Here is a 27,138-nt window from a genome sequence, read left to right as displayed (position 1 = left end):
AACTACTTTTTTATCCATTTATCCATTTTTTATCCAACAGAGAAAAGAAACAAAAATATTTTAATCAAATTAGATGTATCCAGGATGAGAATAATGTCAATAAGAGATGCAAAAGGTTTTTTCCATCGAGTGAAAAAGAGAAGTGGTTCAAGCAGTTCAAAAAATAAAGAAAGGAAAAGCAGAGAGAAAGAGAGAGAGAGAGAGAGAGAGAGAGAGAAATTGATAGACGGATACATGAAGAAACCGAAATATCCGAATCATCAATTTGGCTTTTTGCAGGGCAGATCAACCACAAGTGAAATTTTCATTATAAGACAGTTGATGACAAAATTCAGGAATAAATAAACAAATGCTTATATTGTATTCATTTATCTTGAGAAAGCATACGATAGAGTTACTCGAGAGATTTTGTAGTGGGCACTCAATAAGAAAGAAGAGATCTTCTGTGATCTTTTTCCTATTTTAGCATTCTAGTCGTCTCGTATTATGAGTGGTTCTTTTTTGAGTAAATTAGCGGTGTTGCTGTTTATAAACTGGTACATCTCTTCTACTTCATACATCTCATGTTGGCATATACCTGTAGCATATAGATCTTGGTTGGCTGTGCATCGAAAATAATTTTAATTACTCTCTATCTGATAATCTCTTCTAATATAGTCTATTAGTTGTATTGTCTTAGTCTTTTTGAACTCTACAAAATTTGTTACTATAAAAAAACTACTGAAGATTTAGGTGAATATATTTACTATTATGTATAATACAAATATTGATTCTTAATAAAGTCTGATGCCATTTCTCCCACCAAAGCAATGGCTGCCATAGGATGCCCTGCTAAAGGAAAAGGAAAGACGCTTCCATCTACAACTCTCAACCCCTGAACACCATGAACTCTGCATTCGGAGTCTACCACGTCTCCTCGATGAGGATTTGGACCCATGGGCGTTGTACCTACAGGATGGTAAAGATTCATGGTCATCTGTCGTATGGCGCAGAACCAGTAGTCCCTGGTTTGGTATTCATGGTGGATACAAGCTCGTAGAGGTCCTCCCTGTGTGGTATTATTATATTAGTATTATTACAGCAAAGTAAATTATAACTTAGAGATGTTATTTTCAATATAATTCTTGGTAAAATAATTATTAAAGGTATTGGATTTGCTATTTATAAATATTAAAACAATGTGGTACCTTGCAACCAATATGGTCCTTCTCCTTCATTAAAGGAGAAAAAGTAGAACATATACAGAAGTTTTGCTATCTGGGAAGGGAAGCATAATTGACGCTAGCGGTGGAATAGAAGAAGAAATTGTTGGAAGGACAACTAAAGCCCAGAATGGGATATCTAATACAAATGTAAAGAGCATTTTGCTATATTGCAGCATAAACTCGGAAATTAGAGAAAAAGATTATACAAAAGGTTCAAACAGTTATAAATAGATGCCTTAGACGAATATTGCAAATATATTGGCCAAATCGGATAAGTAACAAGGAACTTTGGAGAAAAACTAATCAAGAGCCGATAGCCAAAACGATAAATAGACGCAAATGGAAGTTTATTGGACACACATTAAGGAAAAATGAAGATGATATAACCAAATAAGCCCTGGATTACCAACTAACTGGAAAAAGAAAACAAGACAGACCAATGACATCCTGGAAAAGAAATATTACCAAAGAGCTAGAAGACAATGGGTTAACATGGAAAGAGGTGAAAGCCCTGGCCAGAAACAGAGATGAATGGGGACTGTAGAGGCCCTATGTTCCAAATGGAATCAAGAGGAGTATAGTAAGTAAGTAAGATACCTTGCAACTATGGTAACCTTGTACATTCAGCAAATTATGCAAAGTGTCACGATCTGACATTGAATTAACAATATTTAAGCTGACGAGCAGAAAACTGGCAATTCTGCCAATGTGAAGTATATGGTCATATTAAGTTATATAAGTTATATGATACCTGTAACTTTGTATCAATACTGCGCATGGCTTTGGTTCTGGCTAAGCGCATCATGATGAGGATACCTTCGTAGATTCGTCGCAAATCTCTGTTCCCTGGATCTGATAAGAACCTGTTGTCTATTAGTGGATAGTCGAAGGGATCCTTGCTTCTTAGTCGGACCGTACCTATAGAATTTGAATGGAGAGAGACTATGTACAGTACGAAGGATTTGGTTCGGTCGATGTACTTCCAAACATCTTCGTATGTCTGGTTGGTCAACCTGAAGGCTCTTTGGGATAGGTCATTTGTAGCGTTTGATGGAATGAACATTATTTCTATGTCTGGATAGCCAGTACCTACAAATATTAAGTGTATAACTCACATAATCTCCATATAAGCAATACATATTTTATTATTTGCCTAATCTAAAAGATCCTGGACCTACAGGACAGGTCTATAACAGTTTATAATAGCTTAGAATGGGTTTAAAAAAGTTCAGAACAGCCTAGAACCGGTCTAAAACAGTTTATATTGGATCACAAAAAGCTTAGAATATATTATACACAATACACATAAACTTAAAAGAGGTTTATAATAGCTCTAAAATAGCTTATAACTTGGAAAACAGGTTAGAAATTATGTAGAATAGTTTAGAATAGGTATAAAACAACTTAACATGTCTAATAGATTATAACGTCTTAGAAAATACCAAAACAGATTATAATCGAACTAAAAGTGGTTGGAACAAATATAAAACAGCTTAGAATATATCTATGGTAGTTTAGAAGAGGTTTAAAATAGCTTTAAAACAGCATATAACTCGGAAAATAGCTTAAAAATAATATAGATTGGCTTAAAATAGGTAAAAAACAGATTATCATAGGTCTGTTAGATCAGAACCTATTTACAACAACTTAGAAAGATTAAAACAGCCTATTGACCTAAAATAGCTTGTAATATACAAAGAACAGGTATAAGGACTATAAGGTGGCTTAAAATGAATCTATAATAGCTTAGAACGTATTTAGAATAGATCAGGATAGCATATAACAGACTATAATAGGTTTTATTTAGCTCAAAACAGTATTGAATAGCTTACAACAGGTCTAAAATAGGCTATAACTGGGCTAGATAAGTACCTAAGTACCAAAGCCATCACATTAGTATTACTAATAAAATTATAAAAACATTTACCTTTGGTATATTGTGATTCATAAAAAGCAACTCCTTGATTATTCCCTGGTGCAGCTAACGCGCCTACCCCTTTCAAAAACTGTCCAACATACTTCTCCAGCGGCAAAACAGGTTCAGTGTAATTGGTACTAAAAGTCAAGCCATAAAAACAAGCATGATCTCGAAGAGTACTCCCCACAGCTAAGTCTTGAATCACTGGTATCTTCAAAGCATTTAAATGGTTTTTAGGACCAATCCCTGACAACATAAGGAGCTGTGGAGTTTGGAATGTCCCAGCACTAATTATGACTTCTTTGGATGCTTTGGCAATGAAATGTTTGCCTTTGTGAGTAAAAGTAACACCTCTAGCTACTTTGTATTCATCTATAAGAATTCTCGTGGCATAACTGTAAGTTAAAACATGCAAGTTCTTTCTTTTAAGAGCAGGTAGTACAAAAGCAGTGCCAGCGTCTTCAGTTCGTCCATTTCGAGTATTAATTTGAGCAGGTGAAGCTCCCAGTCCTGTACCAGCATTGTAATCGCTTATTGGTAAACCTAGTTCTTTGTGGGCTTCTAACCAAGCATCTAATTGTGGACTCCTGGGCAAATGGTATTCTACATTGAGCAATCCTTGATACCCGTGGATTGGTTTGTTCACTGGTGCTCGTTTGTCTCTGTGGTTAAACTTCTCTGTTCTTTTAAACACCGGTAAAACGTTTTGGTATGACCACCTAGGATCACCTACTTCATGGGCCCACCTATCGAAGTCTAGACTTGATCCTCTGGAGTAGACCAAGCCGTTCACTAATGTAGTACCTCCTATTCCACGACCTCGTGCCATTGCACATGTTTGATTAACCATGCCTGTAGAACAAGAGAAGTTTAGGTTAAACAGTTATTTGGATAAAATAATCATTTCTAGTACACTACTATGTAACACTGTAGTTCATTTAAAATAAACTACGAGCTGAATGAACTAATGCAAAGCGCAGATACTGTTAGATAAATCTAATAATATCTATCTATAAAAAATCGGGAAGACCACCCCTAATTAGCAACTTAAATGAAATTAATCGTTACCGCTCCACAAATTATTTTACTTATGTTGTGTTTATATGATTTGTAAGTTTCATCGATTCAAAGTGCTTATATTGGAAAAGGTTTTAAAGTAAATTTTTAAAAAATTTTAATTTTGAAAAATATGCTTTTTTTCAAAATAACTTAAAAATTGTTAGAGATACCAAAAATCTTGAAAAATAAAAAAAGTCAGCGTTGCTTTTCTGAATATCATGTATTTTGTTGTTTTTCTGTTAGACAAAAATTGATTAAGATTTGGTGTTTCTAAATTTGCATACATTTGTGATCAGTGACTCGTTCAACCCCTTTTAACTACAGCCCTTTCAATAATAAGCACTTTGAACCGATGAAACTTACAGATCATATAAACAATACATGCACGAGTCAAGAAACTTGTGAAGTCGTAACGATTAAGTTCATTTAAGATAATAATTAGGGGATGCTTTTCTCGATTTTTTTACCAAAACAAAAGGGGACTAACTTTATTTTGAGCGTAACTTGTTTACTTTTGATGCTAGAATTTTTTTTTATAAACAAAAATGAAGCTTTTTTAAACACTTTAAATAAACTGTAATGAGTTTTCCCCGAAAAGTGCTTCATTTTTTTGTTATTTCACGTTAAAATATTGCATTTGGAATTTGACGAATATGAACCTATTTTTCATTACCTATAACTCTGCTCCTACTAGGTATAGAGACGTGATATATACACCATTTCTTTTAGTTTGTTACAGGCTATATTTTTGCTTAGAATATTTTTTTTTACAAAATACTTACTATTTGAGTTATTTGCGAAAAACCGTCTAAAAGCGTGGTTATTTTGTTGAAAAAATGAACATATTCACTGTAAATTAACTCGAAAAGTATTGACTTAGTGAAAAAACTCTATAGAACAAAAGTTACTTAAAATTATCCAGTTTATCCATTTCCTGACTTACTTTGGCCGAATATTTTTTCACCCCCAAGAGGGGGTGAAAACCACCCCCGGGGCAAAAGCACATATCGGCACAATATCACTTTTTTTCTTTGACTTGATAGCTATGTGTATGCCAAATTTTATGTCAATCCAAGCGGTTCTTTAAAATTTAGAGGTTTTGCAATATTTTACCGTTAAAGAACGGACTATAATAAAAAAAATTCATTTTATAGTTTGCATGACATTAAATCAAACACAAAACAATCTGATACGTCTTCCGGTTTTATATAATGTAAGGCCAAAAGTATGTTTGAGCCTACTTCAGAATCATTTGTATATTCTGATGTTAAATCAAGAGACTGAATTTTCTATACCAAGTTTGGTGTACTTAGGTGAAATCATTAATCATGTATTTCAGTGTTTGGACACATTTGAATGCTTGCATTATGTATAAATATAGCCTTTTCAAAATCTACAAAAACTTTACTAGGATTAAACTCAATTTAGAGAGCTTTAAAAATTTCTGATTTTAACAAATAGAAAAGATTGTTTTAAGTTTCTGTTTTTTTTTGTTTGACAGTAAACAGTATAATAAAGAAATATAATGCCCATTAATTGGCCCATGAATAGTGAATAATTGCAAATAATATGTTTGTGCCATACATATAATATACGAGAGGGGCAAAATTATGGAATAAATTAATTTTCTCTAAAACGGACGATTTTGGAGAAAAACCCCGAAATAGGTCGATTTTTATTTTTAAATTACAATTTTTTGGCCTATATTTTCATAGTAGTAACGTCATCTAACTGTGTGAGATCACGTAATCAATGATTTTTTTAAATGGGAATAGGAGTCGTGTGGTAGCTTATTTGAAATGGTGTTATATTCTCTATTTAGTAATATAAACATTAATGTAATTATTGATTGATTGATTGATTGATGACGTCACTAATATGAAATATAGATATGCCAAAAAATTGTGATTTAAAAATAAAAATTGACGTGGTTCGGGGTTTTTCTCCAAAATCGTCCATTTTAGAGAAAATTAATATATTCCATAATTTTGCCCCTCTCTGTATAAAATTCAATGTTGCTAAAAATCTTATATTTGTTTCACATTCACAACTAAATACAGTTATCTTACTTTTGACACAGTTTATAAAGAGAAAATTTTACTCCTTGGTTGTTTTTTGAGCACAGCTCTTCACAAATTCTTGAACCTCATAAATATTGGAAGAAATTCGACCAGACATCATTTTCGTCGATAATTATATATATTTTTTCTTATGTAACAGACATCAATCGTAGTAATTGTTTCAGGCAAATTAGCTGCAAGCTCTTGGCGAATGATTTTTGGCGGTTTTTCAGTATATTCTCTTCGGCTTTACGTTTACAAAAGTTAGAAACAATTTTTCGATCTATCTTCTGCAGATCTGGTTCATGATTATGTTGTAGGCTACTTCTAGTTATTGTAAAATTTGCCCCAATAGTATTCAATTTCGCACTAAAAGTTATTTTATTGCCTCCAGAACACTTCTTCACTTTCTAAAACTTTCACCTTATAAAAAATAAAATTTTCAAATACCGTGATTACTTTCTATTAAACATGCCATTTTTGTCAAAATTCCAATTATGACTAAAAATAAAATATTATAAAACTAATTAATTAATTATTATAGGTATCTACTGTAATTTTAAAGTAGATAAATAATTTCCTTGAATGCCTTTTAGTAAAATCTACCTGAAACAACCATTTCAGTTTTGGTGAGGAAAATACCTGTCGGATTATGACATACCCTTCCAAACTCAGGTATAAGATTATTTTGGTGAGGAAATTACACCCGCCGAATGACACATAACTAAGCTGTAAAAGTAATCCAGATATGGATGCGCCAAGGAAATAGAACAAGAGGAAGGCAGTGGCGAAGGAAAGTATCCGACAGGGCAAAATGCAAGAACATTGTTAAGCAGGCCAAGACTCACAAAGGGTTGTGCCGCCATTAGAAGAAGAATAATTACTACGAAGATAGGATATAGAGAGATGGAGATAAATGAAAAAGGGTAAAAATAGGATTACAATAATAACAAAAATGGTCCAAAGAGGAATAAACCCAGGAAAAAAACTAAAAGGAAATAAAGGAAAGGAACCAAATACAATAATTGTAGATAATAATGTTATGTATTTAGAGTTAGAAATACAGAAAAAATTCCTCTGATTCAAAAATCAAATTTGTTTGTTTTTAAAATAACAAAATGTCTGGCTAATTGGCTCGGCCAAGGCCATCAAATTCACTCAAAAAAAAAAACCAAATACAATGACGAACAAAGCGATGAATAGAGACAAAAATTTGGAATGACAAAAACAAAAGCAAATTAGAAACATAGAACGTGAGGAGTAGTGGGGAAAAGAAGGCAGAAGGAACGGTTGAGAAATTAATAAGCCAAAAAATAGAAATACTGGGAATTACTAAAACCATAGTAAAAGGAAAAGGCTTAAAGAAAATACATAAAGGATACTGGCAACTTTAGTCTGGAGTAGACACAAAAGGGAGGGCAAAAGAAGGAGTGGGACTAATAATCGTACCAAATAGGCTTAAAGATATTGTATTATTGTATTACGAAAACGGAAACGCAATAAAATAAGAGAAAGACATTTTTTTGAAGAGCTACAAATAGAGATTGTTAATGCGGAAAATAATAGTAAGTAAATTATAATGGGCGACAGATGGGAGAGTTGGAAATAACAACAAAGTACCAGAGGAATGCATGGGAAAGGAAGGCGAAGAGATAGTTAAAAATGGGGAAAAGACTTAAAGAAATATGTAGAGAGAACAAACTGCTCATAAAAAACACGCTACATACACAAATATAGTAGCAGAAAACATAACGAAAAATCAACAATTAATTATTTTCTGGTGAGCGCGAATAAATGGAGTAGAGTACAAGACACAAAAGTAAAAAGAAAAGCAGAGATTGGAACCGGCCACTACTTGATAATCATGAGATTAAAAACAAAAGAAAAGAAGGAAAAAACAGAAAAACAAAAGAGGAAAGATGCAGAAAATATATACCAGGAGAAAATAGATAGCATGTTAGAAGCCATAGAAAGAAACAAAAATATAGAGGAAAATTGGGAAAATCTGAAAAAAAGCATAATAATAGCAGAGGAAGAAACATGCTGCATACGTACCAAATACCGAAATAGAGAAGATAATATGGAGAACCGAATATTGTAGGAATAATAAAATCACAAAAACTGGGATGGAAGGATCTAGTGAATACCGAAAGTAACGATTACTATACAGAGAGGCAAATCGTTACTTTGATTACTCTGATTACTTCGTTACTTCGTACCAATCGTATCAGAGCGAGTAACGACTATTGTATCTACTTTGATTACTTTGATTACTCTGATTACTTCGTTACTTCACACCAATCGTATTAGAGTGAGTAACGACTATTGTATCTACTTTTATTACTTTGATTACTTGGTACTTCGTGAAGGTCGTTATTATATCGGAATACTTATAAAAAATACCTACCTACTGAGAAATACGATTCTCAATATGATTATCGGTACTCAAATACAAAAGTAATCATAGTAATTAAATCATTTTATCCCTTAAACAGATCGGTCAAGGTCGTTGTTATATCGGAATACCTATACAAAATACCTACCTACTGAGAAATAAGATTCTCGATATGATTACCGGTACTCAAATAAAAAAGTAACAAAAGTAATCATAGTAATTATATCATTTTTATCCCTTAAACAGATCGGTGAAGGTCGTTATTATATCGGAATACCTATAGAAAATACCTACCTACTGAGAAATACGATTCTCGATATGATTACCGGTACTCAAATACAAAAGTAATCATAGTAATCAAAGTAACGAATACTGTAACTGTAAATTACTTTATACAAAATACCTAACTACTGAGAAATACGATTTTCGGTATGATTACCGATACTCAAATACAAAAATAACAAAAGTAATCATAGTAATCAAAGTAACGAATACTGTAAATGTGTAAATGATTACTTTATACAAAAGTAACGATTTGTAACGAATACTCGAAAGCAACTATAAGGTTTGTTCTAACATCAGTTTCAAACGGTTTGAAACCATCAGCGAATAGTGGACCAGCGCAAGTAGAGGGGATAGCACTGGTGACTGTATTATGTTTTCTCACTGACCAGCTGTTTGCTGACGGTTTCTGACTAGTTTGACTGTTTGTTAGAACAAACAATATCAACATCACTAGAAGGATGCCAAAGCCGAGATTACCCAAAAGAATAGGAGGAATGAAGAAGAAAGGTAGGCCAAAAACCAGGAGGAAGCATGTTGAAAAATATATAGAAGGACTCCAATTGGAAAAATAAAGCAGGAAAAATAAATACATTATGTACATAGTTTAACAAAATAAAAATCGATTTAACAAAGAAAATTCTAGTAAACTTTTTAACGTTATGAGTAAATATACAAAATCTTATAAAAATTTCTTTTATAGTTGTCAAATAAAGCATAGTACAAATACAAGGTCAAACAAATATCAAATTAATATAGGTAAATATTAATTATTTTGTCGTTAAAATCTATAAGTGTATTATGAATTATTAAATATGTGCATACGTAGGTAACACTTAACATCGCATAAATATAAACTTTTGAATTAATATTCAAAGAAATTGGTAAATTTTAACTGCTAGAAAAACCCATCACATAAAAAAGTAAATAAAGATTGATTAGAAAGTTTTCTACGATTAAAAAGGCATACATAATTTTTCTCATCTAACAAGCGGTTTTTTGTGAAAACCCCAAAATTTTAATTGATGTCACTATCACTATGGTATCCGGTCTACCTACGCGTTTCTCATATAGCTTGCGATCTACCGAGGGATACAAACGAAAAATGAAAGGCAACAAACCGTTTATAGGCAAAATGTTTGTTGCTAAGAAGACCTGCCATATTCTTCTTTGACTATGCAGGGAAGAGGACCTGTTTCTCAGACATTTAATGGAAGTCAGACAGTAGGGCTGTTTCATATTATAAGAATTTTGAACGTGCGAGGGTTTTCTCGTGCGATAATTTTGACGTATTTGTCCTATTCACGCAATAAGAATTGAGTCGCACGAAGATATTTTGCTGTGTTGGTTGGTATATTATTTTTATTTATACTTTGTGGCTGAGCTAGGTACATGATACGATGTCTGATACGTATCATGACGATATATCATTACAAATGGGTATTTTTTGTCCATACTTTTGTCCTAATTCCTAATGTACTGTAATGCGTATTTAATTAATTTGAAATTTCTATTTTGTCAGTTATTATTTCTTATGTTTTTAATTAAAAGTCTTTTTTTATAACCTTAAATTATAATATAATTTGTTTTTATAATCGTTGTTCTCCTAAGTTATTTGTGGGATCTTGGATTAGCTCATCTAAGTAGCTCATACAATATATGTAATAAACTATTCTAAATGGGAAATAAGCCACAATTTAACTAAAACATGATTTTATTAACGTTTCGACATCCGATTTGGGCGTCGAAATGTTAATAAAATCATTTTTTTAGTTAAATTGTGGCTTATTTCCCATTTAGAATAGTTTATTACAAAAATGTTCAAAACAACATTACAATCTATGTTTTTCATGTACAGAATTTAAAAGACCCACCGTCATCCACTCGTTTTTAAATGTTTTCCCCTCATAATGTTGTCTTTAGATAATTTCACACAAGACGTGACGGCCGCTCTACTCCAGTCTTCACCGAGTCGTTTACCCTATAAAACTGAATATAATTTCGTAGAATAAAAGGTATAGTTATATTAAATGGGGCGAAATCAAATTATAGCGTTTTGGTTACTTTATTTTCGAAGAGAAAGAGAAATAAGAGGAACCGAATTCATTGGGTCCATCCTATGAACGCAAAAAGATACGATTTATATATTTTTATATTCACTCATATATTGATGGAACACCCTCTATACTCAACGTTAATTGCAACTATGTAAAATAAAGTTTATTATTATAGCAGTTTTAGTTACTGTTGTTATCAGTAACATATAATTAATTTTGCTGTACTTACTACTTACCAAATGTGTTTTTTTCTTTATCACCTATTGCGTCCAATTCACTGTTAAGTGCACGGCATACACCATTCCAAGCATTTCTCGTCAAGTTTTTATCTTTATATATTTCTATTGTTTTGTCCCAAAGAACAGGTCTCGCTTCAATTAATGTTATTAATATTTCACTATCAATCTGAGACATTATAATATAAAATATATGCACCTACTTCAAACAGCCACAAAGTGTAAATGAAAATAATATACCAAACAACCTAAGAAACTACCTTCGTGCGACCGAACGACAGTACCATATGAAAGGATGCATTAAGTCTCCTATGCTACTGGATGCGTAAAGGCTGTCGTCTGTTGTAGTAGCAAGGGACGACATAAACACGGCGACTTCACCGAACGTTCCAACCACTGTCTAGTGAGAAAGGCTCATATGATTACATGAGCTACCATTGGAATGTCGTCATGCGTCAATTCTTATAATGTGAAACAGCGCTCATTTTTGTAATAAATTATTCTAAATTGTGGCTTCTTTCCTATTTAGAATAGTTTATTACATATATTGTATGAGCTAATCCAATATCCCACAAATAACTTAATAGAACAACGATTATAAAAACAAATTAAGACGTTTAATTAAAAACATAAGAAATAATAACTGACAAAATAGAAATTGCAAATTAATTAAATACGCATTACAGTACATTAGGACAAAAGTATGGACAAAAAATACCCATTTGTAATGATACATCGTCATTCATGATACATATCAGACATCGTATCATGTACCTACCTCAGCCACAAAGTTTAAATAAAAATAATATACCAAAGAACACAGCAAAATATCAAAATATCTTCGTGCGACTCAATTCTTATTGTGTAAAAAGGACAAGCGCGTCAAAACTACCGCACGAGAAAACCCTCGCACGTTCAAAATTCTTATAATGGGGAACAGCCCGTGTTAGGGTATTTTTTTAATTCTTGGTTAGGGAGCCTGCATGACATTTTCGGCTAGAATCATTGACTGCTTTTTCATCTAAATTAAGATGCATGATTTTTTTCTTTAATATTATGCTATATCATTTTACAGATAATACGGATACACATGTATATTTTTTTTTGGGGTGCATTTATTTTGTTAATTATTAGAGTCCTCTTTCATTTTACATTTATTTTGTTCCAAATGTTTATTGCTTGCGAATAAATATTTTTCTTGCATTTCATTATTTTCCCCAAATCCTTTAGAAATTTTCAGATAGCGACCGGTAGACACACTATAATAAAGCTATATGCAGAGGTAGACCGCACCCTCAGGGTAGACCGCATACTATGATAGTACCTTGTAATTTGTGCATTCTACTTCGAAGTACGTATTAGGAATGTCTGTGACGTAGTTTCCATATCCTTCTTCTTTAAGTGCTGTCTCTCAATCGGAGATTGAATATCATCATCAGTATCTTTACTCTATCTACTGTTGACGCTGTTCTAAAGAGTTCTATGTAACTGTATTTAAACCAGTCTCTTAATTTTTTTAACCATTACACTCTCCTTCTTCCTATACTCTTTCCTTCTCCACGAGGAAAATAAACTTCCTGTAGCTGGCTGTATACCATAAATCACAATAAAATACAGGATCCTTTGCAAAAGGTATATTTTAAAAAACCCTAAATAAGGGTCACATTAAAATAAAACGTTTTCGGATTAAGAAATCCATCATCAATGTTTCTAAAAGCCAAAAAATAGCACGCCTGAGCCACCAAAATGTTTGGATAAAAACCGTTTAAATGTGAACAATTATGTTGTGTTACATGTTAATATAATAGTTTAAGGATGTTGCAGATATGCCTAGATATTACCCAGGGCAACACTTTACCCGTGGGAAGAGTCCTGTGTTGCCCTGGGTAATATCCAGGCATATCTGCAACATCCTTAAACTATTATATTAACATGCTATTTTTTGGCTTTTAGAAACACTGATGATGGATTCCTTAATCTGAAAACGTTTTTTTAATGTGACCCTTATTCAGGGTATTTTAAAATATACCTTTTACAACAAATCTAATATTTTTTCTTTCCTTCTTCTCTTATCTTTCCCTTCGTTATCTTTCCCATATTGCTGCCCCCTCATTACGTGTCCAAGATATTGTAACTTTCTTATTTTTATTGAGATTATTATTTCTTATTCTTTGCCATTTCCCGCAATACGTGCGTGTTCGTTTTCTTCTGTGTCCATACTATTCTAAGCATCCTTCTGTAACACCACATTTCAAATGACTGTAGCTTATTTATGTGATCTTGCTTTAATGTCCAGCTTTCAATTCCACATTTCAGTATGGAAAGCACGTGGTATCTCAGAGCTCTTACTTTTAAGTGTACTCTAAGGTCCTAATTGCAGATAATTATTTTAAAAGTTCAGATACTTGAATTTCTGGGTACTCTACGCAAAATTCCGCATACAGGTGTTGTCTATAGCCCAGCATATGTTGATCGAGGTTGATCACCTTGTAATAGAAGCGCAAAATGTTTTCGCTCATGGACACAGTCCATTTCATGAGCTGCCTCGGTCGTCATACTTAAGTGAGCGCCGGCTGATGTTCCAGCGTAGCACCTTCAGTGAGTGCAGCTCTTGGTGCTGTTGCTGTTGTTGGGCTGTAGCTGATTGTATGACAGAGGCCAGCCTCCTCAACACTTTGTCATCAGCATGCTGTCACATCCAGCGCTAGCTCCAGACGAGCCCTGGCGATCCCCAGGCAGCGACCCTAAACATAAACTACTAAACTCCATTCTCATGGGTGTGCATTTCATACCTACTAGCAGGTATTAATTTTTGCTCCACGGCAGGTAACCCTGCTCCCCTTTGTTCGGCGCAGGGGGCCGCGCCTTATAGAAGAACTGACAAAAAACTCCCACAGATAATTATTTACATTATTATTATTTAAATTGTTATTATTTAGTAAGTTTTCTACGATTAAAAAGCCATAAAACAGTTTTCTCACCTAAGCAAGCGGTTTTTTGTGGAACGCTAACAAATCCCCAATTGTAATCTGTATATTCTACTTCGAAGTACATGTTAGGAATGTCTGTGATGTTGTTTCCGTATCCACCGGCTTCTATAAGCAGTATTTTCCAGTCTTCAACTTCAGACAATCTGTTGGCTACCAGGCTGCCAGCTGCCCCTGCTCCAATTATGATGAAGTCGAAATAGCCGATATCTAAAAAGACAAAAACATTGATAAATAAATTAACATCAAAATTTACATCGTCAGAATTAAAGCCTTTTAATATTTGTGGATTATGACTAATACCAGCAGGTTTTAAAAATTTTATTCTGAGGTAAGGTAGATTATTCCTATTTATCAATTATAATTCTTATGACGGTTTGTTTTTCAAACCCTTAGAGTTACGGGTAGCCTGCGGGGTCCTTGGGAATTAGTCGCCTAAGTCTGAGCTTGTTTTATATATCCCCCTAGATTATTAGACATTTTTACACTTCTGTCACCCATACTGTGATCTTTTCTTGAACATACACAAACTCCAACAACTACCAACTATTCAAATAAAATCGATAACTTGAAATCAACATAAAATTGCTTTTCTAAACCCCAGGCGTAATTACAAGAGGGTTCAATATCGATTTCAGTTTCGATTTTAAGTGTAATGTGGTTTGTATACCACCCTCATTGAAAACATTCTAACTATAACATCAAGTTTATTTTCATTTTAATTGATTATTTATCGCAGTGGGGTGATTGCAGTTACTGTTCTCTATTTAACAAGCCTTACAATATATTCTACATAATTAACACAGAAATTTTTAACTTCCTGTGGAACTGTCATTTCTGTCATGTCATTGTTCAGAATTTCCGCTGTCACTGCCACTTGCTAGCATATAGTCATCATGTGAACAAGTCAATCTCGAGCTCAATGGTACCTAGAGCATAATACATTGGATATTTTAGACATCCATGTTTAAGTTCACACTATTCATCTATGTTTCCATGACGGATCAATTGTAAAGGGTTTTAACCCAGATATTTTTGTATTTTGGTAGTTAGCATGTTAGATTCACGTGAGTATAACGTATAACTTTTTAAAACCGTAGTCAAAATTTTAAAAACTTTGCATTAGGTATCTTATCAGGCTATACACATTTTAGGTAAGCACTGATGATGATCTGTCATCCGATCGAAAACTAGTTCTTTGATGTAGCCCTTTTTAGGGATTTTAACAAATATACCTTTTATAAAGGATTTTATCATTTTTGTAATATATGGTATACAGCCAACTACAGGAAAACTTTTTCCTCGTGGATTTTTAACTTATAATTCATTGTGCGTTTTTTCTACTGTCGTGACCCTTCTCTGTAAAGTATAATTATAGAATGTCATTCTCGCATTGCTCTTATATCTCTTATATCTTCTTCTATGTGATCCAGCCATCTTATAAACCTTCCTCTATACCTTGGTCATAGTCGTATCCAGTAGGTTATTCTTCTCGGCATATCTGTACGTTTTTGTCTCAGTACCTGTTTCTATTCATTCCATATATTTACTTTCTTGCCTTTCGGAATTTTTCGTCTGCTCTCTCCTTTTCGGATTTTCCTGTTTTTGTTCCCGTTTTCTTCTACGTGATCCAGCGATCTTCTTCTAGGTTTCCTCTACACCTTAGCCATAGTGGTGTCTGAATTTGGTCGTTTCAGTAAGTGTTCCTGTTAATTTCATATTCCCTCTTCTGGTTTTTCCCATTATGATCCCTAGATAGTTGATGGTGAATATTGCTCCAAATTTATAGTTCTGTGTAATTAGGTATTTCTGTATTGCTATGTGGTCTTTTCCTACCGTATCCCCTATCCTATTCCACCCTATCGAATAATCAAAGGAAAAAGGAGAAGAAATGATGCACAGTATTGATTGAAAATCAGAGACTACGCAAGTATAGATAATAGTGAAATAAATATGATATGAAAAGTATGATAGGGCTCAAAAAGTATTGTATGTATTAATTACCTTTGAAAAAATTATCGTACGACCTATATTCTTCTGCACTTGTAGGTAACTGATAAGTCTGTCCTTGATTTCGAACATCCGTTATTAAATTTGCCAAAAAATCTATATCTTCATCATTCTTACTTGGAAACCTAAAATTAAATTTAAATACAAAATGTTACATATTACAAGGGCATTTTTCAAATGTGATTGGTATCAAAAGTACTATTTAGATCTGGAGCATGTGCTGGACGAAAAATGCAGATCCCAGTAAAAACATGTGAAAACGTTCCAGAATTTTTTTACAAAATTTTATAATTCTAAATATATCTTACGAAGATGCAAGGTGGAAAACATCAAGGACTAAGAAATGGAAGAGTAGAATAGAACTATGTTAAGAGTAGAATAATGGCGTGCATAAATATATAGGATGAACAATAAGTATTTATAAGTGGAAGATCATGTAACAATGTAGTTTTTGTGATAAGGCAAATAGCGGAGAAATCATTAGAATATAACAAACCAGCCTTTTTCTGTTTCATAGACCTAGAGAAAGCGTTTGATAGAATCCAATTAAAGGATGTGATACACCTACTATGTGACAAAAATTTAACACTGGATATCATAAAACTGATAGAAAACATATATGTAAGAAATAAAATAGAAATGAAAGTCAATGGAATAATAACAGAACCCATAGAAACAAACACATGAATCAGGCAAGGAGATTCACTAAGCCCTCTACTGTTTAACATAATGTTGGATGCAATAATAAAACAAGTGAAGAAAAAAGGAGGGTACAAAATGGGCAATAGAGAGATAAAAATACTCAGTTCCGCTGATGACACCGTGTTAGTAGCAGAGTGCGAAGACGACCTACAAAGATTATTGCACGAGTTCAAAATTAACGCAAAAGAAATGAATATGAAAATATCAGCCCAAAAAACAAAAAGCTTAGTAATTGCCAAAGAACCAATAAGATGCAAATTGGAGTTAGACAATCAAATTATACAACAAGTAATGACTTTCAAATATCTGGGAATTAATCTATCAGCCGACAACAATATCGAAGAAGAGGTAAAAGACCAAATAATTAAAGCCAGTAGAACGGCCGGATACCTAAACGACACAATTTGGAAAAACAAACACCTAAGATTGGAAACAAAGGCCCGAATATATAAGTCAGTTATTAGGCCAGTTATGACTTACACGGCAGAAACAAGACCAGATACAAGCAAAACACGAAGACATCTGGAAACCAACGAAATGAAGATCTTAAGAAGGATTGCTGGAAAAGGACTACAGGATAGGGTAAGAAGTGAGGAAATCAGACGCATATGTGGGGTAGACAATATAAATACCTGGGTAAAGAACAGAAAAGAAGAGTGGATTGAGCACATAAGCAGAATGTCTGAATCAAGGATAGTAATAATAGCCAGGAACAAGTCACCGTTAAGCAGAAGAAGTATAGGACGCCCAAGGAAAAGATGGAATGACAACTTAGGGGCAGAATGAAAGGCACCGTTGAAGAAAAACAGGCAGTACTGCCTATATAAAAGAAGAAGAAGAAAAATAGAACTATCATACAAGCCAAATGTCAATAAATAGAGGAGTAAAAAAGGTGAGAGAGGGTTGCCCAATAGGAAAATTATCAGTGGGAAGGCCACGAAAACGATGGAACGATAACTTACAAGAGGCATATTGAGAAACAGGCATGCTCAAATTAGATAGACTCAAAGAGTCCAAGAGGCCAAAATAGGACCCCTTAGTAAATTTTCCACTGCGCACAGTAGTATGCAGTAGTAATAGCAGTAAAAAGGCCGTTCTGTTGTTGCCTAATTACTTGCAGTTAACAGTGAACACTGTACAAGTGAAGTAATCTGTGGAGACTTAGACTGTGGGAACCCTGATGAAGACTTTGGAGAGGAAATCGAAAGCTCGGTGTAATCAAATTCGGTGCGGTTCAACCTGGAAGCCAGGTGAGTTTGATATTAATTTTTCTAATAATATTCTTCTTCTTCTTTTACTTCTTGGAGATCTTTCGATCTGTTTAATTCTGAAGTTGCTTTTGGTTAATTTCCTGGGAGGTAGATTGCCAACTATCCCTCCATCTTTTAGGTGGTCTTCCGGGGGTGAAACGGGCGGGTTGTTTTCTAGGGCAATTTTTGGGAGTCTGTTCTCATCCATTCGTCTTACATGGTTCCCCATCTTAAATTTTGCTTACTCTCTAATGTCTGTATTTCTTACTTTGTCTCTTCTTGTTTTCCCCACTATTGTTTTTTCTAACTCTCTGAAACTTTCTGAACTCCACCTGGGTCGTCTGATGGGTGGATCGAGTAGCTCATGACACTGCCCGTCCCAAGCCCGGATAATGGAGGAGGGTTCCTATGGTGAGGTTAGCCACCTATCTGGGAGAAAAACCCATAATAGCTCACAGAACTGAAGATACAGCCTCTAATAATATTAATCTTAACTATAGGTTTTTAGATTTAATATATATACATACGTACTATGTATTATCTCTATAATGTAACTTACTTTTTTATGTCAAGATCTTGGAACTTCAGAAAATCATTTGAGTTGTCTGAAAAAAAAGGGATTTATATTACAGATTCGATATGATTTTATTTATTATTTTAGCAGGATTTATATTAATACAATGAACAAGATAAGAGCAACAAAAAATAATAAACTTACGTGCATAGAAATCGGCCCACTTAAAAATTTGGTCACTTTTGATGCCTCATATTTCCTAAACCTGTTGGCCGATTTAAGTGATTTTTTTAGTATGTTATAGCCTGATTCTTTAGCAATATCGCTGTAATAATATTGTTGCTAAACAGGTAAATTTTTATTGTATACCGGGAGTACGAATCAAACTGTGTTTTTTTCTCAAAGTTCGCATCACGCTGTGGAATATTCTAGGATTTATAAAATACTGAAATTAAAACCCAACTATAGCCACAGGTTTTCGTAACATTCTGTTTTTTGATTCATCCCCTTATGTTGGATAATAAAAAAGTTAGGTACTTTAACAACTAGCCTTATTTTTCGGCAATACAGGGTGTTTTTAAATAAACATGGCAAACTTTAAGGGATAATTCTGCATGGAAAATAATGACCTTTGTCATTAAATGATTTTGTTTTATAAACATATGTCAGCGAATGCTTCGTTTTCGAGATACGGTGTGTTGAATTTTTTCTTACAAACCGACGATTTATTTATTGCTTTAAAACCCGTTGAGATATGCAAATGAAATTTGGTCCGTTTTAAGACGTAGTTAGTGAACATTTTTTGACATACAATTAAGATTTTTATATTGACCATTAGCGTACATACGGGTAATATGATCGGTCATATTACCCGTAGGCGCACCAATGGTGAATATTAAATTCTTAATTTTATGTCAAAAAATCGGCAATAACTATCTCTTAAAGCTTACCAAATTTCATTGACATATTTTAAGTGGTTTTAGAGCAATAAATAAATCGTCAGTTTGTAAGAAAAAATTTAACATCCCGTATCTCGTAAACGAAACATTTGCAAACATAAGTTTATAAAGCAAACTGTCATTATTTTTCCATGCAGAATTATCCCTTAAAGTTTGTCCCACTTTTTAGAAACACCGTGTATTGATGAAGAACATGTCTAGTTGTTAAAGTGCCTAACTTTTTTATTATTCAACATAAACGAAAGAATCAAAAAACAGAATTTTAAGAAATCCTGAGGCTATAGTTGGGTTTTAATTTCAGTATTTTATAAATCCTAGAATATTCCACAGCGTGATGCGAACTTTGAGAAAAAACACAGTTTGATTCGTACAATAATCCCGTCCCGGGATACAATAAAAATTTACCTGTTTAGCAACAATATTATTACAGCGATATTGTTAAAGAATCAGTCTATAACATACTAAAAAAATCACTTAAATCGACCAACAAGTTTAGGAAATAGAGATATCAAAAATAACCAAATTTTTAAGTGGGCCGATTTCTATGCACGTAAGTTTAGTTCAAATAGAGAAAAAATTATTCAACGTGTTAATAATCTAAGAAGAATTGAGTACCATAAGAAGTACCTTGAACGTATTTGTAGAGGATATGTTGACAGAAACATAAAATAAATTTGTTTTAGAATAAAAATGGATGAAAAGCGATTGAACAAATACAAAATTACAAAACGAAAGAAGAAAAAATAAAAGACGCTGCATGAAAAAACATAAATATAAATTCTGGAATGAAGGAAAAGAAGAAATTCTGTCGATTTCCTAAACCATAATCAGTATAGAACAAAATAAGACGAAAAAACAAAAACAAATAGGAAAACTTTACCAAAAAAATTATTCCAAATAATTATCGAAAATAACAATCTTGGCAAAAATAAAAAATTAGAAATTATGAAAAAATAAAAAATGTAGAAAAACATTACCGAAAAAACTATCCCAATCATGGAAGTCGTCAAATTCCTGAAATTCGCTACCCCAATGTGTAAAATCGTTAAAATCACCAAACCAATCTGCGGTCACTTCAATCAATAAAACTTTTAAAACGACCAAAACAAAAACGGCTGCAATTGTCTTGCACATTATAACGAATATGCAAGTTTTGCTCTTATCGTAGTTCTTTAATGCAGTTACTTGCAATTCATTTTAGATGCGGTTTGGCGGATTTATCACAAGAAAGACCATGGATTGTTATAGGTAGAAGAGACAGTGGCGAAGATAAAGAGTGGAAAAAGGATTTGATTTCTTATATCTTTAGGTCCAACACAAGCAAAACTGAAACCTGTCTCTTTCAACTGTCGAATCAACGTGCAGGCTATACTAACTTTCAAATACTAACTTTCAAAAGTCATCATATTTATAACTGGTAAACTGAGAACAAGAAACAATATACTGTTATGATCTGCTTTCTCTTACTTTTATATTAATTAGTATTTATTTAATTAATAATTCAATTGTCGCAAATCATACATAAAAAATTAAGAAAACTCTCAGGGTGCCTTTTTGTCATAAAAAAAATAACTAAATTATCTTAGGTTATACTTATCCTTTCTCGTGGCTTCAGTATCTCTTAGTTGATCCTTATCGGGATAAAAGAGGAAAGGGAAATAAATAGAAATACCATAAATAAGCACATACAGATATCTTTTATTATCAAAATGTAATACTCTGAAAATTTATCAATAAAATCCTGTGGGCATAACTGTCCCAATGAAACTTTTACCACATAAATTAATTTTAATTCAACAAATATTTATCGGTTTGTTCTTGATACCATTAATAAAACAAGCTAAACAAACAAATTTAGGTATTCGCAAAACTACTTATACTTCCTATTAAATTTTTGAAATGTTGGAATCTTAATTCATATGCTTTTACGCAAAAAAAATTAACTTCTGATTATAAAGAAAATCTATCACATAAGTTATTGACTGACCTTTTTGATTCACACACAATGATGTCTTCTCTTGACCCAAACAGCTCTTCCTTGTTGATTATGTTAGGCTACCAATCAAAGCCCTCTCCGTTCTCATCATCAATCCTGCAGCTGCAGCATACCAGAAACTATTTCTCCAAAACACGAGCCAGGCCTCTTTTGACCAGTACTCGTTCAATAAACTCCAAAACTCTCTCCTCTCTTTCTCACAATAATAATCTCCTGAGACCCAAGTATCTTTTTTACTTGGTGTCACAAATAATTTTAATAACTATAGTTCTTGTAACTTACTCTCTTGGACTTTACAGAATCAAAGAGGTATTTCTTCTCAATTTGATTTGTCTCTCGTTCCACTTTTCAGCTACTCTCCACTATCAAACAATAGTGAAGAATCAAACAACCACTAGTACTTGCTTCTGAACTACTCACGAAAACTTTTGACTGCTCTTATCGGATGCCGGTCACATAATAATCTCCTTTTCCAAACTGTCTGAACATTCAAACTTCTCTCTCCCCATTCCAAATTGCCAAGCCAATCAGAAACATTTCTCTTTTTTCATTCGAAAAAACCCATGCATTCTTTAAACAAATACTCCTACTCATCATAATTACTTTTCGGGAATTCTACAAATATTCTTGGGCTTAAACAAAAGGACTTAAAATTCCAAATTTCTCTACCTTATTTTTCTAAAAACGAATAATTACAATTACCTGTGGATTTTGCCTTTCCCGTAACAAAACAATCTTTTTAAAATTATAATCCGAAATAAATTGTCTTTTCACTTCACTGTATTTACAAATGTCTTTAATTCTTCAGGGAAAAACTCATTAAGGATAAACCCACTGCGTAAAAGCTAACTTCTAATAAATAGTTACAAATCAATATACAGGGTGTATCAAATTTATGTGCCCGCGTTATATTAAAAAAATTAAATTTTTATTCTATCTTTGATTGACAAAATGATACACAATAATACATAATAACAAAATTTGCTGGAACAACTTGGGGTGCTTTTGCAGATACACTCCAGACCTCTGCTTTAGCTTTGGTTTTTTCAGTGGCAGAATATTGTGCACTAGTATGGATAAATAGTGCACATACAAAAAAAATCGATGTCCAACTTAATCAAACCATGAGAATAATCTCAAGTCAACCCCAGTGAGATAGCTCCCCATTTTGAGCAATATTTATCTACCAGATCTACGCCGTACAGCAGCATTAATGAGAGGGTACCAGAAAATTATAGCCAACGTACAATTACCAATCCATCTAGATATACCACACATCACAAAAGAACACCAGAGACTGAGATCTAGAAATCCTCCAATCAGAACTGCCCGAAAAATTGGCGATACTTATGATATACATTGGCAATGTTAAACAAGATAAATGCCAACAATAGAAGCAGACTATATTCAGATATCCACCCCAGCTCAACGTTTTATCGGATCAAATCTGCCCCAGTCCACCTGGGCGAGGCTTAATCGCATACGTACCAGACATGGTAAATGTGCTGATTCTCTGTTCAAATGGGGTCGCGCGGAAAATCCACAGTGCGATTGCGGATCACCTAGACCAGCGATACTCAACCTTTTTTTCCCTGGGCCACATAGTAGCTATTGCCACAGTTTGCGGGCCGCAATCTAGGTGAAGTAATATACAGTATGATACAAATGAAAGGAATAAATTCGTTATTTCGTAAATTGGCGACTATAAGGAAAAATCCTGAAACAAGTCGATTTTTTATTTTTAAATTATGATTTTTTGACATATATGTTATACTAGTGACGTCATCCATCTGAGTGTGATGACGTAATCGATTATTTTTGAAGATATTCTTCTTTAGCGGCGAATCGATTGAGGGTAAAATTGTACATGATCCGCGCGCCTGCGCACACTGACAGTATGTAGTTCTGACAGTATATAGTTCATTGCTAATCTTTCAAGATACGTATGTATGTATCTGTAACCGTGCAAATAAGTGATTAAAAGAATATATTATAGTCCAGAAAGCCACTGCGCATCCACTAGGAAAAATATTCTAATTCGGATTTTTTGCACAATCTTACTCAAAAAGGACCCCTTTTAACAAATTTGCATGTTGCCAGGACCAAAAGTTGGTCAAAAATTTTTTAAACGTTTTTTTTTTGTTTTTTTCCTAAAATTATTTTTTTTTTGCATGGAACAAATTTTTTTTAGGTTTTTCGGATCATTCTAAACAGAAAAGGTCTTTAGTGACTTTTCTCTAAAGTTAATAGTTTTTGACATATAAGCGATTAAAAATTGAAAAATTGCGAAATCGGCCATTTTTAACCCTCAAAAACTATGTGAAAAACTGAAAATTTGAATGTTGCCAAGGTAGGTAGATATTCTTTAAACATCGATTGATGAAATCCCGAAGAGTTTTTTGCAATACAATATCAAAAACCCCTTTGTTTTTTAATTGCCAATCAAGCGTGCGCGACACTATGTTCCACCGTTGCATGTGTATACAGTATGGTGCAAATGAAAGGAATAAATTCGTTATTTCGTAAACCGGTGACTTTAAGGAAAAATCCCAAAACAGGTCGGTTTTTATTTTTAAGTTATGATATTGTGGCATATATAGTATACTAGTGACGTCATCCATCTCGGCGTGATGACGTAATCGATGATTTTTTTAAATGAGAATATGGGTCGTGTGCTGGCTTATTTGAAAGGTTCTTCAATTCTCTATTGAGTAATATAAACCTGTCCATAATTATTTATACAGGGTGTCCAAAAATTTTTTATTAAATTAAATCATTTGGCAAATTTATTGGACACCCTGTATAAATAATTATGTAAATGTTTATATTACTGAATAGAGAATTGAAGAACCTTTCAAATGAGCTAGCACACGACCCCTATTCTCATTTAAAAAAATCATCGATTACGTCATCACGCTCAGATGGATGACGTCACTAGTATACCATATATGTCACAATATCGTAACTTAAAAATAAAAATCGACCTGTTTCGGGATTTTCCCTTAAAGTCGCCGGTTTACGAAATAACGAATTTATTCCTTTCATTTGCACCATACTGCATACACATGCAACGGTAGAAAATAGTGTCGCGCACGCTTGATTAACAATTAAAAACAAAGGAGTTTTGAATATTGTATTGCAAAAAACTCTTCGGGATTTCATCAATCGATGTTTAAAGAATATCTACCTACCTCGGCAACATTCAAATTTTCAGTTTTTCACATTGATTTTGAGGGTTAAAAATAGCCGATTTCGTAATTTTTCAATTTTTAATCGCTTATATGTCAAAAACTATCAACTTTAGAGAAAAGTCACTAAAGACCTTTTCTGTTTGGAATGATCCAAAAAACCTAAAAAAATTTTGTTCCATGCAAAAAAAAAATTTTAGGAAAAAACAAAAAAAACGTTTACAAAATTTTTGACCAACTTTTGGTCCTGGCAACGTGCAAATTTGTTAAAAGGGGTCCTTTTTGAGTAAGATTGTGCAAAAAATCCGAACTAGAATATTTTTCCTAGCGGATGCGCAGTGGCTTTCTGGACTAAAGTCGGTCATTACTAATATTTATCTCCAGCTTAGCGTGTATTCTATTATGGATGATTTTTAGCTGAGTTTCTTCCTTTTCCCTATTAAAGTTAAAATAATCCTTTTCGACAACATAAAAGTACACGCTACTGAATTGTGTTCTAGTATTTCTTTGATTTTTTTAACTGAGCATTATTATCGTAGCTATTCGACTTTAAAAGTGACAATCAGGTCTGAAATTCTCATGTCATGGTAAAAAAATTAGTGGTTATCTTGACATGATTATTTAATACCCTCTATAACTAATTGCTTCATATTAATCAGTTATTGTTATTGAGAAACTATTTAAATAAGATTATGTGGTTGTCTTCTTTACGTTCTATATTCTTCTTCTTCAGGTGTCACCTCCGCTACGAAGGTTGGCAATCATAATAGCTATTTTAATTTTTGAGGCAGTAGCTCTAAGTTTTGAGCTGCATCCAAACCATTTTAGGAGGTTCTTCAGCCTTGAAATGCGCCTTATTTCGATGTTTCTTCTGTCATCTATCTTTCCTTGCATTATGAGTCGCAGGAGCCATACTTCGCGCCCCATATCACATATCCGAGATACTGTAGTTTTCTTTCTTTAATTGTAAGTTCAACTTTCTTCTCTTTACCTATTCTTCTTAGTACTCCGTTGTTCGTAATTCTATCTACCCAGGAAACCCTCATAATTCTTCTATAGGTCCACATTTCAAAGGAGTTAAGTCGTCTCATCGTCTCTACATTTAACGTCCATGATTCCACTCCATAGTATAGTACACCTGGAACATACGACCTTTTTCATTTTCATAAAATTAGAACGTGCCTTTTCGATTCTGACTTTGATTTCTGCAGTGTAGTCATTATTTTCCGTTAAAAGTGTTCCTAGGTAAGTGTACTTTTTTACTCTTTCGATCTGCTGGCCCTCTACTATCAAGATTTCGTTAGTATTATGGTTGTTTTTGCTAATTTTCATAAACTTCGTCTTTTTCATATTGAGAGAGAGTCCGTACTCCCTACTACACCTTACTATTTTACTCATGAGTCTTTGCAGGTTGTAAACTATCGGCTATTATTACTGTATCATCTGCATATCTGATGTTGTTAACTAAGACCCCATTTACTCTTATGCCGACTGTTTCATCTTCCAGAGTTTCTCATTACCTTTTCAGAATGAGCGTTAAATAATAGAGGTGATAGTATGCAGCCTTGCCGGACTCCTATCTATATTTCCATTTCTTCAGATGTTTCTTTTTCAATTCTTACTATTGCTCGCTGATTGTAATAGTGGTGTGTTATTAGTCTTAAATCTCTTTCATCTAGGTTTTTAGTTTTCAGAATTTCCATGAGTCGATCATATTTTACTTTATCAAACGCTTTACTGTAGTCTATAAAACAGACGTAAAGAGGACGTTTAACATCCAAACATCTCTGTGTCAGCACGTTGAAGGAGAATAATGCCTCTCTGGTACCCATAACCATTGCGGAACCCATATTGAGTGTCACTAATATCCAGCTCTAGTTTAGAGTGCATTCTGGCGTGGATAATTTTCAGCAGAATTTTCAAGGTATGTGCCATTAAGCTTATGGTTCGGTAGTCACTGCATTCTTTGGCATTCACTTTCTTTGGCAAACACACAAATGCTGATGTCAACATTTCTCTATGGGATGATTCCCGTAGTATAGATAGCGTTGAACAGTTCTACTATTATGTCCAGGTTTTTCTCGTTGACCAACTTTCTCAGATCGCTAGGTAATTCATCTGGACCAGTGTTCTATATTAGAATGTTTCAATTTTGTCTATGAATTTGATTATTGTGTTTCCTTTTAATTGTTTTGTTCTACTTTGATTGCTATTTTGCTGCCATTTTTCGCACCTACATAGATATTCTATGTTTTAAAACATCTCCTATTAATACATCCATCATAATTTTTGCCTTTTGTCCCTTTTTAACCTTCCCCAT

At 33.4% G+C, this 27,138-nt stretch overlaps 1 protein-coding gene across 1 annotated transcript; it reads right to left on the bottom strand.

Moving 5' to 3' along the window:
* Positions 1–721: 721 nt before the first annotated feature.
* On the bottom strand, positions 722–27,138 carry LOC114326581 (glucose dehydrogenase [FAD, quinone]-like). The gene is made up of 6 exons (XM_050662356.1): positions 27,056–27,138; positions 16,204–16,334; positions 14,194–14,409; positions 3,133–3,975; positions 1,957–2,294; positions 722–1,048 (listed from the first exon to the last, which is right to left on the bottom strand). The coding sequence occupies exons 1-6, from the start codon at positions 27,136–27,138 to the stop codon at positions 749–751; spliced, it is 1,911 nt and encodes a 636-aa protein (XP_050518313.1). The 3' UTR covers positions 722–748.

The sequence above is a fragment of the Diabrotica virgifera genome, chromosome 9, assembly GCF_917563875.1.
Source record: "Diabrotica virgifera virgifera chromosome 9, PGI_DIABVI_V3a".
Taxonomy (NCBI): domain Eukaryota; kingdom Metazoa; phylum Arthropoda; class Insecta; order Coleoptera; family Chrysomelidae; genus Diabrotica; species Diabrotica virgifera.
The sequence above is the reverse complement of the archived record's forward strand: the minus strand, read 5'-3'. Positions and strand labels throughout refer to the sequence as shown.